Source organism: Vanellus vanellus (assembly GCF_965231255.1).
Source record: "Vanellus vanellus genome assembly, chromosome: 13".
In the NCBI taxonomy this organism is placed as follows: Eukaryota; Metazoa; Chordata; class Aves; order Charadriiformes; family Charadriidae; genus Vanellus; species Vanellus vanellus.
In genome coordinates, this window is record NC_138918.1 from 534984 (window position 1) to 551211 (window position 16228).

Consider the following 16228-nt stretch of genomic DNA (forward strand, 5'->3'; position numbering starts at 1 on the left):
CCGTGGGCTGTGTGGCCCTCCTTGGCCAGCTCGGGGGTTTGCGGGGTCTGCGTCCCCACCGAGAGGGTGCTGGTGAAGGCTGCTGGGCAGGGAGGGCTGGCGGAGGGAGCTGGCGCGGGGAGGGCAGCTCCTGCTCGGTGTCAGAGGAAAATAGGTTTGTTGTGTAACAGAGAATTAGCGCTCAGAAATCTGTTTGTGAGCTCAGCAGCCCAGATCTGCTTCTGCAGCAGGAGCAAAGCCACACAAAAGCCTTCAGCCGGGCAGCAAAAATAGCTCCCCCAAGCCCCTGCCCTGCCAGTCCGTGTGCTCTGGGTCTCCCACTGGCTCCGCTCCGCCGACGGGGACCGGGTGGCACTGCCTGTGTGCCCGCACCCCCGTCCTGGCTGAGCCCTCGCTGCCCCCAGGACCGGGGGGAGTCCGGGCATCCCACCAAGGAGCGGGCAGCTGTGGCCCTGCTGCCCAGTGGCCGTGGGACGGCGGTGGCAGGGTCTGGGGACAGCAGGGTCCGGCCTCACTGCAGACAGCAGCTTTTTCCCCTGGGGTCGGTGCCCAGAGCATGCTGCCAAAAGTGCCTTGTTACACTGTACCGTGGCTGTGAGGAAGAGGAACACGTTTTGTTGCGTTCCTACAGGTAGGAATAGTGAGGCAGAAAAGCGAATCACTCAAGTTCGCAGGGGGAGATTGGCACCAGACCAGTAATTTCTGCCCGTGGTTGTGAGGCTCCTGCACGTCTGCGCCGAGAGCGGACTGCAGAGCCGGTTGTTCCGATGTAAAGAAAAACTCAGTTCTCTGCTTGTGCCAGCTTAGCTTTTCCTCAGCGACAATGGTGATTAATTTTGTGCTTAGGTGAACTGTGGGTGGAGTTTTGGCTTCTTATGTGAAGCAGGAGAAGAAGCAGAGGGTTGATGGATGTATTTGCCCATGTAAGCGCTGCTCCGCTGTGCTTCCCCGTTTCCGTGGGGCCCCGTTTATTACCAGATTAGCTGGAGCCTCAGCTGGAGTCCAGAGGGGTTGGATGCCTGGCCCAGGGCTTGCGCACTAAGTGGCTCCATCACTCCTAGTGCACGGGCCAGACGGGCCACCTTGCAGGCGTGAGCGGCGTGCAGCCCCCGGGCCAGTGCCCCCCTCTCTCCCCGACCCACAGGCGCTGCGCGGGGTCGGGCACCGTGCGGGGTCGGGCACCGTGCGGGGTCGGGCACAGTGTGGGGTCGGGCACCGTGCGGGGTCGGGCACCGTGCAGGGTCGGGCACAGTGTGGGGTCGGGCACCGTGCGGGGTCGGGCACCGTGCGGGGTGTGCGAGGGAGGGTGCGGGAGGCAGTGTGTGCAAGCCAGAGCCCAGCGGAGATGGCGGCGTGGCACAGGTTAATACAGAGCCCTGCTGAAACACCGCCGCCAGTTAAACCCACAGCGCGCTTGCTGGTGGCCAGTCTCAGGAACACCCCAAAAGCTCAGCAGGGAATAACTACCATGTAGGACTCACCTGCTCAAGCAGAGCTTGGGTTGAGTGATCCAAAGTCCTTTTATCTGACCAGTCGCCTGCTGCAGCCGGTCATCGGTGCAGCCTGACCCTGAGGATGCACAAAAGGGGGAGAGGAGGAGGAGGAGGAGAGAGAGGGGAGCTGGGCTCTGCTAGCTGTGTCTTTCCAAAGAGAGAGGAGTGCAGGGGCAAAGTAGCCACATGTGGACTAAATTAACTTCTCCAACCAGGCGTGTGGGTCTGAGAAGGTGCTCCCAGTGCTGCTGTGGTCCGCAGTGTGCTGCGGCTGAGCAGAGAGCTTTCCCCGCACCAGCCGCCTGCCCTGACTTGAACGCCCTCGTCTCTCCGGGTGATGGTCTGGCCTTGCCGGTCGGCGACCCTGCCGCTTGGCGAGTGGGAGTCCTCTGAACGCCCGGAGAGGTTTGGCCTCAGCCCTGGAAGTCGCCTTTGCCAGCTGGGAGGAAAGGCTCTGAGCCACATATCCCGGGCTGCCATTGGCACAGGTGGGGGTGGAACTGAGGAGTGCCGACTCTGCAAAGCCAAGCCAGGCTCCAGCAAAACACATTCGCGCCCGTGTTCCTGCTAACAGCCTGTTCTCTTTACCTATTTTCTCAGCTAAGCCTTTTATAGAGGAAAAAGGTTGTGTAAGTAGAGCGCAGAGATCTGGTTCCCCGTTAGAAAACTCACTCCTCTGTGCAGAGAAAGACGGCCCTGCGCAGCGCGGGGACTCTGCGGGGCGCTGAGCTGAGCTGAGCTCTCATTGTCCCGGCTTCAGCTGGAGCAGAGTGAGCTGGTCGTGTCACCCCCAAAAACTAGTCGTCTCCTTCCTCCGACCCTCGCAGGAGCTAACCGTGTCCTGATGCACGGGATAATGGGCCTGGCAAGACCTGAAGCCAGGAATTAACTAGTCGGCTGTGCAGAATCTCCAGGGGGGTGAAGAACAAGCCTCTCGTGCCACCCTGAGCTCATTTAGCAAAGCAGGAAACCTCTTTGCCTTTGCAACACGCTCCTGTCTTCATCTGAAAGCAAAATTTCCACCCAGTGAATCATTCGCTTCCAACAGAGTGCGTGTTGGGGCTGAGCTGAGTGGTGACACTGAGCCCAGTGAGCGCCGCCCCAGCCCGGGCTTGGGGACGGCTTTGACGGGCTTTCGGTTTTCCAGTATGCCTTGCTGATTGTCATGATTAGAGTTTAAATGAGGACGGAGAAAGAAAAGACAGTGCTTGAATTAGTGTTAAATTTATTGATGAGTGGTTAAATTTATTGGTCAGCGAAAGGTCTCTTTGAAGCTTCTGGGACAGAGGGTCCCTCTGGCCGAGGGGTGCTCCGGCGCGGGGCGAGTGCGGAGGCAGCAGCTCAGGGGGGTCCTCTCCAGAGGCATCGTTTGACCGATTGCTCTCTGCGTTGGTAGGGTGGGTTTTCACTTCCCAGTGTCAGAGCCCTAGTACGGCGGGCAAGGAGACTGGCGCAGGGAAAATGCAGTTAACCCATACCAGACTTCACCTCTGCTCTGAATTTTAAAAAGTCGATGGCTCCTCTGCAGTGGACTGCATACAGGATCGGATCCTGCGCTGCACTCTTGGGCACAGCTGGATGCTGCCTTCTCGCCCTGTGCACAAGTTCCTCGGCGCAGAGGAGGTGCTGCGCGGGACCCCCTTGCCCTCCCGCTGGGCTGGGGCTGATGCTCCAGCCCCGTCCCGGGCATCGCTGCAGCGCGCGCTCCTCCTCGGCGCCGGCTCCCCCGCGGGCACGAGGGGACAGATGAGCCCTCGCTCCGATGCTGCGCGGGGCAGATGGGGACTCGCCGGAGGAGGGGGCAGTGGGGATGTGACGCCGTGCCAGCGGGAATGGTCCCTGCAGCCGGGCAGGGGATGCGGTACCTGGCATCAGAGAGTGGTCCCCAGCTCCTCGCACCGCAGCGTCTCCCCCTCGCTGACTCCTCTCGGTGCTGCCTCAGCTCTGGGGTTCATCCTCTGAGACCTTTCCTGTTTGACAGTTCATCTGCAATTTAATGTTTTCTACTTCTATGGTATCGGCAACAGTTTCCTCTTGCTCCTGTACTATGAACTGAGCACCTCCAGCCTTGACATAAGCTCACATACGCGCATCGGGGACAGACATGATGCAGCCATTAAAACAAGCCTCACGCCGCCGGCCGACCTGGTGTGAGCGAACCTGTGATGATTACAGCGAAGACGTGTCACGGCATTCAGATGCTCTCCGCAGACTGCCTCAGATCTTTATTTTCTCTTGTTGCTGTGGCTTTTCTTATTTAAAAAAACCCGATGTGTCATCAGATTTCCTGCTGGTGATTAAAGGCCCCAGAGCTGGGTCCTGCTGTGGGCAGTGCCACTTCTGATTTGCAGAGAGCTCATTTATACTGGTACTTCAGGCAGTTTTTCTGCCATATTCAGGAGTTCAGGCATTGGTACCACAGGGCTCGGCGAGGGGATGATAAGCCCGAGCAAATGCAGGGTCTCGGTGCGGCGTTGTGCAGGGCACGCTGCGGAGCGGCCGTGCCGGCTGCTGCTGTGTCCCCGCTCTGGGCATCGGGGGGTCGGAGCCAGCAGCCCCCACGGCGGAGGGTTTGTAGCGGAGGGTTTGGCTGTGAGTTTCTCCATGTTACCAGCAGTGTCCTTTAACGCTGCGCCGGAGGGCTGTCTGTAGAGGTGGAAAGAGGAGGCTGGAGGGATGTCCCCGCATCAGCAGCATCTCTCTTGATGCATCTCTGTGATGGTTTTTTAAAGCCACACTTGCCCAGCTGGTGTTACTTGGAAATCAAATTTGTAAATACATTTACTCTGGAACTTTATCGGTCTCCTTCAACTGTTCAAACTGTGATTTATTCAAAGATTGATCAGATTAAAGCTGTAGGTTGCAGTGGCTATAAAATATTTATGTTGACTTTCAGTTACTCCGCACATTTATTTCTGGAGAGCAGCAGTGACACGCAGGGTGACATGCAGGGCTCTAAATCTTCTGGGTGTCTGTGGTGCTGTTGGTAGATTGGTCTCCGATGGTGCTTCTTGCTTACTGCTCGCATTAAAAACAAAGGAGCTTCAATTGTGCCAAGTGAAGTCCTTAAAGTACGGGCATTTGTCTGCTCTGGGCCAGACCCAGAAGCGGGGAGCGCTGGCCCAGCCTGCTGCGGTGACGTCCTGCGGGGACGCGGGTGCCTCTGCTCAGCAGAGCGGGATGGCAGCTCTGGGGCCGGAGGGTGTTTCGGTGGTGGTGGTGGCTGCCCCGGGACACGGCTCAGTGCCGTGTGTAGGTCTCCACAGCCAAGCGGAGCGTCCTGCCTGCGGGATGCCCGCTCCCTGCCCAGGAGCATCCTGCGGTGCTGCGGCAGGGACGCCGGTCCCTGGCCTGGGCACAGGGAGCTCCTGCCTCAGCTGATGCTGGGGCTTGTCCTTTCCTCTTCCGCAGTTTTTGAAGAGCCCGAAGACCCAAGTAACCGGTCATTTTTTTCTGAGATCATCTCCTCAATCTCTGATGTCAAATTCAGCCACAGCGGGAGGTATATCATGACCCGGGACTATCTCACCGTCAAGGTGTGGGACCTGAACATGGAGAACCGGCCCATTGAGACCTACCAGGTGAGTGTGGCGCGTTCGGGCACCCGCAGTGATCACGAACCCGCAGTGCTCCTGCCCGAGCCGTGCTCCTGGGCCGGCAGCAGAGGGGACAGGGACAAACCTGGTGGATGGGAGCATTGTGCTGTTAAATTGTGGAAAGCAAACAAAGAACTGTGGAATGTGGGCTCGAGTGGCCTGGTGAGCTGTAACCCACCCAGGTCGGGTGCGGGTGAGGAGGGGATGCGCAGGTGCTGGTGGCCCTGAGGGTGGTGTGGGAGGCGAGCGCCGGGGCAGAGCAACGGTCCTTGCCACCCTCTGCGAGGGGACGTGCCCCGGCGCTGCCCGAGCCGTATGGGAGGCGGTGCTGGTGCTGCTGCTGACAGTGGAAAGGTGGCCGCGGTCAAGGCCGTGCGATGGCGTGCCGTGCCCAAGGCTGCCTGGCTCCGCTGCGGAGAGCGCGAGGCCGGGCCGGGTCCTTCGTCCCAGCGAGCACTGGGCTGGCGTTTGCCGGCCGCTGGGCTGTGCCGGCCGGTGTGGGGGTCTCACGCCCTGTCCCTCCCTGCCGGCAGGTTCACGACTACCTGCGGAGCAAACTCTGCTCGCTCTACGAGAACGACTGCATCTTTGACAAGTTTGAGTGCGTCTGGAACGGGTCCGACAGGTGAGCGGCGCAGTGGCGCAGGGTCACCCCGGCTCCCAGCCCTGCGGTGCCGCGTTCAGCCCAGAGGGTGTACGCTTTGGGACGGCTCGGTGGCCCCTGCGTCCCCACACAGTCCCTTCCCTGCCGTCGCCTGGGCGCGGGGTCCAGAGGGTTTTCCCTTGGGTACCACAGGGACCACCTAAACCCGCAGCCCCGTACCCGGGCGCAGCTGAGGGGGTCTGATGGGGTCCCAGCTCTGTCCCGGATGGGTTCGGTTCCTGTATCCATTTCACCCACACCCGGAGGAGGGTGGTGATGTGTTTGGCTCCAGACTGCCAAAATCTGGGGATGACAGCTGTCCACGCATAAATCGCACCGAACCAGGTGGCAGAAAGCATGTAAGAGCAGTTGACCTGGCGGGATTGCCACATTTTTTTCTTTGAACCATCAGAGTGAGTTAACGAGGCACGACTGGAAGCCCAAATCCCAAACCTTATCCACATTTCATTGTGCCTCTGGATACTCAGTCTGCCTCTAGTCATGAGGCAGTTTGGCTCTAAAACGGTGTGAAAATCCTTCAGTTCAGGTCAGCTAAATTTTGCCATAAAGTCTGGTCTCCGCACACGTTGTTATCCCGAGAGAAGTGGCCTGTGCCGTGCACAGTCCCTGTTTTAAGGAGAAGGACATGGGGACACGGGGAGGCGGCTTCACTGACCAGCCTGAGCCTTTTGGCGCGTGATGAGCACGAGCTGCCTGCTGTCCCAGTTGTGCCCCGTGTCCTGGGGGCCTGAGCCGGGCAGGTTCGGGGCGTCACAGGCGGGAGGGTGGTGGGGCCGGGACTGCGCGCAGTGACCCGTCCTTTCTCCCTCCATGCAGTGTCATCATGACCGGCTCCTACAACAACTTCTTCCGCATGTTCGACCGCAACACCAAGCGTGACGTGACACTGGAGGCCTCACGAGAGAACAGCAAACCTCGCGCCATCCTCAAGCCCCGCAAGGTCTGCGTGGGCGGCAAGCGGAGGAAAGACGAAATTAGCGTGGACAGTCTGGACTTTAGCAAAAAGATCCTGCATACAGCTTGGCACCCCTCCGAGAATATCATTGCCGTGGCAGCAACAAATAACCTGTATATATTCCAGGACAAGGTTAACTAGGAGGACAAGTTGTTCTTTAGGAATCTCATGTACTGAATACTAGTAAACACAAGATTTCAAATGTTTCTTTTCTTTCTTTCTTTCTTTCTTTTTTTTTTTCCTTTTCCTTCCTATTCCTGTGTTCAGTCGTTCCTCTGCAGATAGAGTTGTGCAGAGGGGTGCGCTCCTGCAGCCCCGGGGCGGCGGGGACACCCCCGGCACACACCAGATTTCTCTTTCTTTACACATGGAGAGCGAAGACGTGAGGTGGGGCGGTTGGGAGGTGTGAGGCTCTCGCTGTCCCGGTGTCCCCGGGCGGCACTGGGCTGTCCGAGCGCGGCGCCGTGGGCTGCCAGCGGCCAGAGCGGAGAAGGGGAGCGGGGCGGGCGCTGGGTGCCCCGCGGGAGTTTTAGTACAGCAGTCCCGCTGGGATTGATTTAAACTTGGTCCTAGAAATATCCCAACAGTTATGTTGCAAGATCAGAATGTCCGTCCCCTTTGCCATTTTTCACATTTGTCTTTTTATTATTATTATTTTGTGTTTTTACCAACAGAGACAGCAAAACCAAACGTAAAATGGAAAAGTTCAGATTTGCAATGGACAAGCTTAAAGGGGGGGGATCTGCTGCGCACCGAGACGTGTCTGCTCTGGGCAGGCTGCTACCTTCCCCCACCCCACAGAAACTCTCCTGAGGATTTGGCTTTGTAGATACTGTGGTGCCTTTTTTTGGTATATGAAATACCTTTATAAATGATGCTTCCAAACTGCATTGATTGCAAACCAAATTGAACCTGGGCTTTTCTTCTGCATTTCTTGTCTTTTTCGTGGTCATTTTTACTTGTTCTGTTGTAAGCTCTTGCATGTTGTGACTGTCTCTCTCTCTCTCTCTCTCTCTTTCTTTTTTAATTAATTTATTTATTTATTTGACTTTTTTAAAGATGAAGTATAAGTTGCTAATTTATGACCTTCTAAAAAAGAATCCAACCCTATATTGCTGTTAGCACCTGACTGCTTCAGAGAGAGGCTGTCTGTGGTCCTACATCATCATCATCATAATAATAACGATAATAATAATAAAAACAATAACTCTTCCTCTTTGCATGGCAAGGCTGCCCTTTTCTACTCTAAAGATTGTTCAGGTCCCTCTTTTACTTGAGCAACTGTTCAATAAAAAAAAGAAGTACTGAATTTTCAGTCAATATGAAAACTGCTCCTGCAACAAAAAGCAAATGAATAAATAAAGTCAATTAAAAAATTCACCACTGTCACTGTAGAAGTGGCTCCGTAAGGGTGACCCTGCTCTGCATCCGCTCCTCGGGGGCAGCGGGCGTCCCACCAGCGCCTGCATCCTTGCAGGGACCTTCACACGACTCCCTATGGGTAAAGTGCCCTCTCGGGACGGCCTCTCCGCGCGGCACCACGAGATCCCCAGCGCGTCCCGCGACGGCCTCCCAGCTCTCCCGCCCGACCGGGGAGACGAACTGCCGCTCACTCAAGGAGCGCAGGGACCCCATGGCAAACCCGGCGCTGCGGCGGGGACCCCCGGCTGTGCCCCGGGTGGGGGACGGAGCCTCGGGGTGCTGCCCTGCAGGGACGCCCTCTCCCTGGTGGCGCAGGGCGGCCGCGGGGAGAGCTTGCCGCCTTCAGAGGAGCGATCACAAGGGAAAAACAAAGTGCACTGGCTTATAACTTTATTACAAGTGATGGCTTTCAGGAGTAACTTTTTTTTTAAAAAATGAAATGGTAAAAAAAAAATAGTAAGAGTAAATGAAGCATTTTTTAAAAAAATGTTCTTTTTTGGTTCCTGTAAAGAAAGCCTGCACTCTGGTATCAGAAGTAAAGTTGTCCCAAATGTGTCTTTGTGTGGAGTCGCTGCTTGTTGTGCCTGTCGCGTGCCGGGTGACGGTAGCTCTGCGCACCAGGACAGCGGCTGAAGAAGGTCCCTGGTCAGAGGTTGCCTGCCTGGTCTGTGCTGGTGAGGGACGACTGGGGGTCCTGGAGACCCTCTCTGAGGGTATGGGGCATGGGGGCAGTGGGTAATTTGGAGCCTGGTGAGTGGGAACGCAGCCTCCCCCTCCCGCCGGGCGCACGGTGGCAAGGGTCGACCCGTGGGTGAGGGGGGCTGTGGTGCGGCCATGCAAATGTCCCACCAGTCCCACATCTGCCGCTGGCAGCGCGTGGGAGGGGGTGCGGAAACCCAGCGATGCCTACGGCGGGATGTCCCCGTGTGCAGCGGTTCAAGGACTGATGGAAGGCAGGTGTCCTGGTGGCTTTGTCACCCATGGCCCTGACCTGCTCATCTGTGCATGGGTGGGGAGGGTTAGTGCTGCTGTGGGCACAGTCGGGCACAGCACAGGCTGTAGTGCCGGGAACTCACAGCCGGAGCGACCGTCACCAGCCTCAGGCAGGGAGAGCTTTGGAAACGGTGATGTCCAACAGCATCCTGCGCCACGCTCACCCAGAAAGCACATCTATGACGCTCACGGTGATCACCCATGAGGAGGGATGTTCGGCGCTGTACCCATCTGTTTTAGGTGGTTTCTGTTGTCCCGCTGCAGCCACACACACAGAGCCCTGCTGCGGCCCAGCGGGGCCGGTGGCCTTTCCCACGAGGGGGAGGTGCCGTTTGCCTCATTTCTGCTCAAACACACCGTGTGACCCTGCGGCCGAGCACGGTAGCTCCCAAAGATGCTGGGGTGAAGCAAGAGAGGAGGGTGCACACCGTGGCTGCTGCCGGTGCAGGGGACATGCTGGGGAGGAGCCACCGCGGCTGGCCATGCCTGCGATCGTCCCAGGGGACGTCTCGGTGTGGCAGCCGCCATCGGCACCACCCCGTGAGTGGTGGAACTCCCACCGTGCACTCGAGTGCTGGGGAGGAATTAATTCCCTTTGCACGGCTTATGAAGCACAGGGGGCGGGTAAGGTTGGGGTGTTGCTTTCTTTTAAAACAACCCCGTCTGGTCACGCGCAGCCTGCGGCAGCAAGGCAAAAGTGACAGGGACCTTGAGGGGCACTGAGAAGGGGAGATATACCCACAACTAGGCAGGGAACTGGTTATATTTGGCAACTGCAGTGAGCCCCACGTCAGCCAGCAAAGCGTCGAAGCAGTACTTCAGCCATCCCGAGATATTCACGTGCAGAAAGCTCTCCAGCGGTGATCCCGAACACTCTCTGCAGCCGTAGGGGGCATTTGCGGGTACTGAGGGGTGCTGTGTTGCGGGGCAGCGTGCACGCTGTGGTTGGTTGATGCCATGTGCGATGCTACCGGGTGCACATGGTGTCCAAGGGGTCGGCTGACAGCCCACAATCGATGTCCTGCTCGCTCATGCAGGGAGCAACATTATCACATCCCAGATATTAGCCCCGTAGCCCAGCCTCAGCACTAAATATCTCCGATTACAGGGCTATGCGGAGTGACAAGGGCTATTATTCTTACCCTGCAGCCTGGCCTCTGGAACACGGAGCCACTGGACCCTTCTGTGGTGACAGTGCCTGGGGAGTGAGTCGGACCCGGTGGAACTCCACCTGCTATCGGGGGCTGGCGCAGCAGTCGAGGCAGGAGATGGATGCGTCCATTCATCCGGGGTCTCTCTGCCACAAGCCGGAGTCACTGGCTAATGGGAGCTGGACTCCCCTTTGCACGACATTTGCAGGAACAGATCACAGGTGATTGCGTGGGGATGTTCGTGCCCATAAACGAGCTGCCCCGGGTGGATTGTTGAGCCCTCACCCTCAGCAGTCTGAGCAAACACCGTATCTCATGGAAACCAAACACAGCTTTAGCTCCACACGCAGGCTTGGCAGTAAACATATATGTATATTTATTGATCCTAGCATCCCCCTGGCCTTGAGCAGCATTTCAGCTGAAGCTGACAGGTTGGCAATACGAGGTGGGGGCTGAGCCCTTCTCCCAGTCCCGGCCAGGGCTCGGGCGAGAAGTGTGGGTCGCCGCCAGCATCGTGGGGGCTGCAGATCTCATTGCATCTATGCAGACACCAACAGCCAATTAACCGTGTTGAGAATGGGCAGTTTCAACGGCACTCCCCCCCGGCACTCAGGGAGCGCTGCGGAGGAGCCGGGGAGGACACAGCGGGTTGGGGCTCCTCTCGCTCCCTCCAGCCCCGGTGCAGGTTGGGCGATTCCCAGGAGCAGCGCCTGGACCCTGCGCTGACAGCTCCGACGCGCCGCAGAGACCGAGGCCGCGGCTCACCCTCCACCACGGGGAACGGCAGGTCCTGCAGTGCAGTTCAGGAAGGATCTGGTTTCATTTACCATTTGAAATCGCTGCTGAGAGCTGAGTTCACTTTACGCTAAACCTAAAGCCGGATCTGACGCACAGCAGCTTGTCCGGGCGAGCTGCAGGTTAGCGGTTGTCACCCACTGTCCGCCCTGACCTGTGCTAAGGTCTGATGCGCTCTGTGCCCCGTCCTGCCTGTGCCGTGCCGTGCCGTGCCGTGCCGTGCCATGGCTGGGCATGTGCTGCACTGGGCATGAAGTGGCGCACGGGGAGAAGCTGGGGGGCTGTTGTTGCCGGTAAATCACTGGGAGTGTCCAACAGCTCTTCAGCAGGACAAACCTCATTATTTGATAAAGCATTAAAAGGAACTGTCAGTTCCTCCACAGTCCGCACAATAATTCTCTGCTGTTCCTGGTGATGAATTTAAACAGCAGCACCTAATTAGAAGCTGCAGGGCATGGATTATACTGTCAAGGAAATGTTATTCAAACAGACACTCATTTACCTTCACATTAACTGCTGACCTTAATCTACTGAAATGCGCACAGCTCCAAGCCCCTCCTTTGCTCCTCGCTGTTTAAGTCCCAGGTACTCAGAGAGCGCTTCAAAACTTCCATCAAGGCTTTTGACATTCAAAACAGCCAAATTTGTCTTTATGCCTGTGGAAAGCGAGTTACAGGTAGAGCTCTGTAGACCCAGGTGACAGAAGCGGTCACGGCGGAGGCCGTGCTGTGTTGTTGGGGTTACGAGGGCTGGGAGGGGACGCCCGAAACGTGGAGCTCCCATTACCCAGCATTTTAAAAGGTTGCGGCATCGCCCTTTCAGGTGCTGAGACCAAAGCTGAGCCTGGGCGCTCCGCAAGGCACGAGGGTGCCGGGCCCCCAGCGAGGGGCACGCGGGTCCCGCAGCCACGTCCCCGATGCTTCTCTTGGCGACAGCCAGAGTCCCCAACCACCTTCAAGGCCTTCGGGACAGCACCCGACAGGTTGTGTGTCAGAGTCCCGCTGCATGCACCCTCCCTCACAGCGGAGCCGGCGCCGGCTCGGGGCTACGTCTGAGCTGGCCCCGTCCCCCCCGGCCACACTGACCCCTCTGTGCCGCCCGGCAGCTGCTCTGTGCCGCGCCGGCAATGGCACATCAGTGAAATACTGTCAGAAAACCAGGCCATATCAGCTCAAAATTAAATTTTAAGCAGATTATTTGGGACTGGAAGTTCTTACTCGCTCCCACAAGTGAAGACGACGTGATAAAATCGGATTTCTGTGACTGCCATTAGCCACTGACCATACTCACTGCTCAGCGCCAGCCGTCCCCCCAGCGCAGCGAGCCGTGGTGGCAAAGGAAAACCACAAAGTTCATAATGAATATTCTTTTCCCACCTGTCTGGAAGGACCTATTTCACCGCCGCTTTCTTCACCGTGAGCCCCTGGCTTGCTCCCACACACCCCGGGTTGGGTCGGACCGTCACACAGATCTCAGCTTTGGCGGAGTGCGAGGGGGGAATGCTGTGGGGAAGGCACTCGCTCTCCCGGCACGCACAGCCGGACACACCGCAGGAGTCCCACAGGGAGAAAATAGCTAATGTCTAAAGCTTGTGGAATGAACGTGAAGAAAAAGACAAGGACTAGCGCTGCTGAGTTGACGCCCGCCCACTGCTGGCAGCACCAGGGTTGATCTCTGCCCTGGGGCAGCTACGGGCAGGCAGCAGGGCCACAGGGCTGGTGACTCGGCCATCCTGGAGGCCACCAGGCACCACGTCCCAGGGCAGGGCAGGCAGTGGCTGGGAACGTCCCGAGGAGCCGTGAGAGGCGCAGGTGTCACAGCTCGGGAGCTGTGGTGGCCATGGAGGGACCCTGGTGCTGCCACCCCCTCGTCTGGGGACAGAGCAGTGTTATGGGCCCTGGTTATTGTGGTTTGCGAGACTAGCCAAGATCCCTCAGGACACCTCAGGCTTGGCCCTGGCCCCTGAAGGAGAAACCATCGAGCAGTGCCAGGTCTGCTCAGCATCTGGAAACAGTGACGCAGCCCCGAAGGAAACTGACCCCCAAGAGTGGGCCTGGTGCTCCCACCAGTGACAGACCGCAGCTCCTTAACCCAGAAATGAGCCCGGCTTTTCAAAAATTGGGTGTCTTTCCCTTTCCTAAGCTTGCTTAGATGTAACTCCTGCCCGAGCAGTTACACAGCAGCATCCCGAGGGCCGGGCCAGGCCAGGGAGCTGCCAGGCTGCCGCCCCAGGAACAGTGCTGGAAAAGTTGTCAGCATCCCTTGTACCCAACCGTCTCCTGGGATGAGGATCCCACGGACTGTCCCTGCTGCTGGGGGGAACAGGGGACTGTGCCCAAGGTGCTGCAGGAGCAGGGGACCACCTCCACCATGTTGAGCATCACCAGCCTGTCCTCCAGCAGCATCACTGCGGCTGCCACGGCAGCACAGCCCCACCAGGGGCCCGGTGTGTTCAGCATAATTGCTTTATCCACAGAATACGCAGATAAATAAATGTTAATGAACATCTGGTCTCCATAAACAAGATAAATTAAAATTAATAGCAATCATTCATTTAATGAACAAGTTAACCATATTTTAAAACAGCCATGAAAAATGCATGGCTTCCTGCAGGGAGGCACTAAGCTGAGCCACAATAAATTTGTTTCCTGGCAGAGCGGGGCGACGCCGTGCTCTCAGGGCAAGTGGGCGCCTTGCCACGATTCCCTGTATTCCACGATACTCCGCTTCCACTCCCAGCAAAGGCACTGCCCGACGCTGGTTTCCCACAGCTCAGGTGCCGCCACACCGATGGGGCAGGCAGGCACTAAGGGAGAGGAGGGACGCTTGCCCTGAATTTGGGCAGTACGTTCTCACTACAAGCACCATGCTTCGGATGTCAGCAGTACAAATCCCTCCCAAGCTGTCACCGTCTTTGTGAGCAACCTTCCGTCTTGGTGCTCGGAGCGCAAGTCCCAACCGCCAGCTGCCAAACCAGTCATTGCTGAACAAAAATAATCAGTTACTCATGGAAGAATCAATCCTTCCCCATCCCTCAACTCAGAGGAAGAGATCCACATCAAATACAGAAGAGAAGGAAATCCTTTGACACCACCATCCCTACCATTTCACGTTTAACCAAATGACTAAAGAACTGAATTAGAAAATAGTTTTCCTTGGCACCCCACGGCGTGTATGCTGCCCTGACCGCAGCTGCTGAAGTTTAATCCCGTGTTGCACCGTGCCTCCGGTACTGTTTTGCCAAACACAGCCAAGAATTTAGGTGATATGACTGCAGTTGTTTGCTTTACTCGTAAATTCACAAGTCCAACAAAATCCAACAAAAACTGGTATTAGGCCTGTACAATCCATATATAAAAAGGGTTGGTTTATTGTAGTTCAAATACATAAACTGAACAATCCCAACATTTCAAAATTAAACTTTAGAAACACAAGTTTAACATTCAAAACAGGAGTATAGTTTACAAGAATTGCCCAGAGGGAAATCCACAGTCTAATCCAGAAGTATGTAAAGATCACTTTATCGTAAATAAAAATGTGTTTATACAACCGTCCTGTTCTGCTCCAGTAACCACTGCTATTCACCAAGCGTTCCCAACTTTGAGTAAAAATTATTAGACAAATCTTCATGTGGGCAGAGCAACCCGATTTGCTTCTAATTCATGGACAGGGTAAGGAACAAAGCAGACCTGTGAACAAATTTAATTTGGTCTCTCTCTGCTCTAACTCCGTTCAATGGATTTAGTTCCATTTAGAAGGGTGGAAGAGAATGTGGTCTTCAGTAATCAATAATTTAAGCTACCGGAGAGCATTTCCCCTCCGCAGCCAGGGGCCGCGGGGAACCATTGGGAAGCGGGTGGCACACGCAGAACAAGGTGAAAACCCAAGCGCGCTCATCCTTAACACTCACACGCGGACACTACTTAGAAGAATCCCTCTAACTCTCAGACATCCACACTCCGTGTACACACACCGCACTGCTCCGAGAGCTGAAGTTACCAAACACAGCCCACACGTTCAGAGTTTTGTCAGTCATGCCCTAAAGAAACTCATAAATACCTTTAACGTGGGTTTTTTGTTGTTGGTTTCCCCTCCCAGAGACCATTTTATGTTCACAAATGCTGCTTCTTCCTCTGCTCCTCAGATGGTTTTGCAATATATTCACGGTAATGTATATGTATAAACCTGACAGATGGCTCATGCAAGCTTTTTGATTTAACAGAAACCCTTGGCTTAAGAGTATTTCATAACTATTTTGTTGTTCGTCTTGTCGGCTCTGAAGCTGTGGGCGGCGGAGGTGGCCCTCGACGGTCCAGGTCGTCTACGTAGGACACAATGAGTTTGCGCCTCTCTTCCGGTACGCAGTCGAGTACCAGGTATCGCTTGTCGTTTTGTAGTATCTTCTCTACGTCTTTGAGATGCTGATCTGACTCCTGGATCAACTTTTTGGATCTGAAAGCAAGTGTAAGAATTACCACCTGAGCGTGGTGCGGGAGGCACAGAACGCCCCGGAACCCCCCCGCTCCCGGCGGCGACTGCTGCGGCTCGGAGAAGCTGCCCTCACCGCAAGAAAGCACCGGCAGAGTCAACGCAAGGGCAAAGCAGGGGAAGGGTGCAGAGACCTGGGTATCTTCTTAGCTAGAAAGATGCCGCTTTAGGTCAGGACTCGGCACATCAACAGTACAGGAAAGAAAGGCTTGTTGCCTACGTTCGTGCTACGTTAATTAAGCACCACGGAAGACACGTGTCTGGCTGCAAGGGCCTTGTACAGCACTACATGAACTATACAAATGCTAAAACCTAGAGGGGACAAAAGAAATAAAATCAAGAGTTTTAAATTCAGCATCTAAATGAGGCAAACAATTAGGATTTGGATGGGGAAGTCTCAGCTATGGTCCAGCCTGACTGACTGTGTCCACAGCACCGGCTCCGAGCGCTGTCCTCCCGCTCACCGACAGCGGCACCACCTGCAACCAGACCTCCAGTACACTGCAGCACTGACCGCAAAGGAACCACGTGGTTCGTCAGGATCCAAAGAACTTAATTTCATTTTCTCCTTTGTAAGTGAACTCATGTTTCTGATAGGAAACTTGTTTTGGTCCCTACCTAGGATTCTGTATCAGCCTTACCAGCCCCCGAAACTGAGCAGGAAAGTCAAC

General features: G+C 56.1%; 2 protein-coding genes across 4 annotated transcripts in view; one reads left to right on the top strand and one right to left on the bottom strand.

Moving 5' to 3' along the window:
* Positions 1-6972, top strand: part of PPP2R2B (protein phosphatase 2 regulatory subunit Bbeta) — a gene marked incomplete at its 5' end in the record, with an annotated part of 99486 nt that extends 92514 nt beyond the window's left edge. For both annotated transcript variants that reach the window (XM_082489949.1, XM_082489950.1), the window contains 3 exons: positions 4905-5074; positions 5623-5714; positions 6570-6972. In XM_082489949.1, coding sequence (XP_082346075.1) covers positions 4905-5074; positions 5623-5714; positions 6570-6849 — 542 coding nt within the window. In that variant the 3' untranslated portion in view covers positions 6850-6972. The remainder of the gene's footprint in view (positions 1-4904; positions 5075-5622; positions 5715-6569) is intronic.
* A 7449-nt stretch (positions 6973-14421) lies between these two features.
* Positions 14422-16228, bottom strand: part of TCERG1 (transcription elongation regulator 1) — a 33888-nt gene continuing 32081 nt past the window's right edge. For both annotated transcript variants that reach the window (XM_082490051.1, XM_082490050.1), the window contains exon 20: positions 14422-15521. In XM_082490051.1, the coding sequence (XP_082346177.1) occupies positions 15320-15521 (202 nt within the window). In that variant the 3' untranslated portion in view covers positions 14422-15319. The remainder of the gene's footprint in view (positions 15522-16228) is intronic.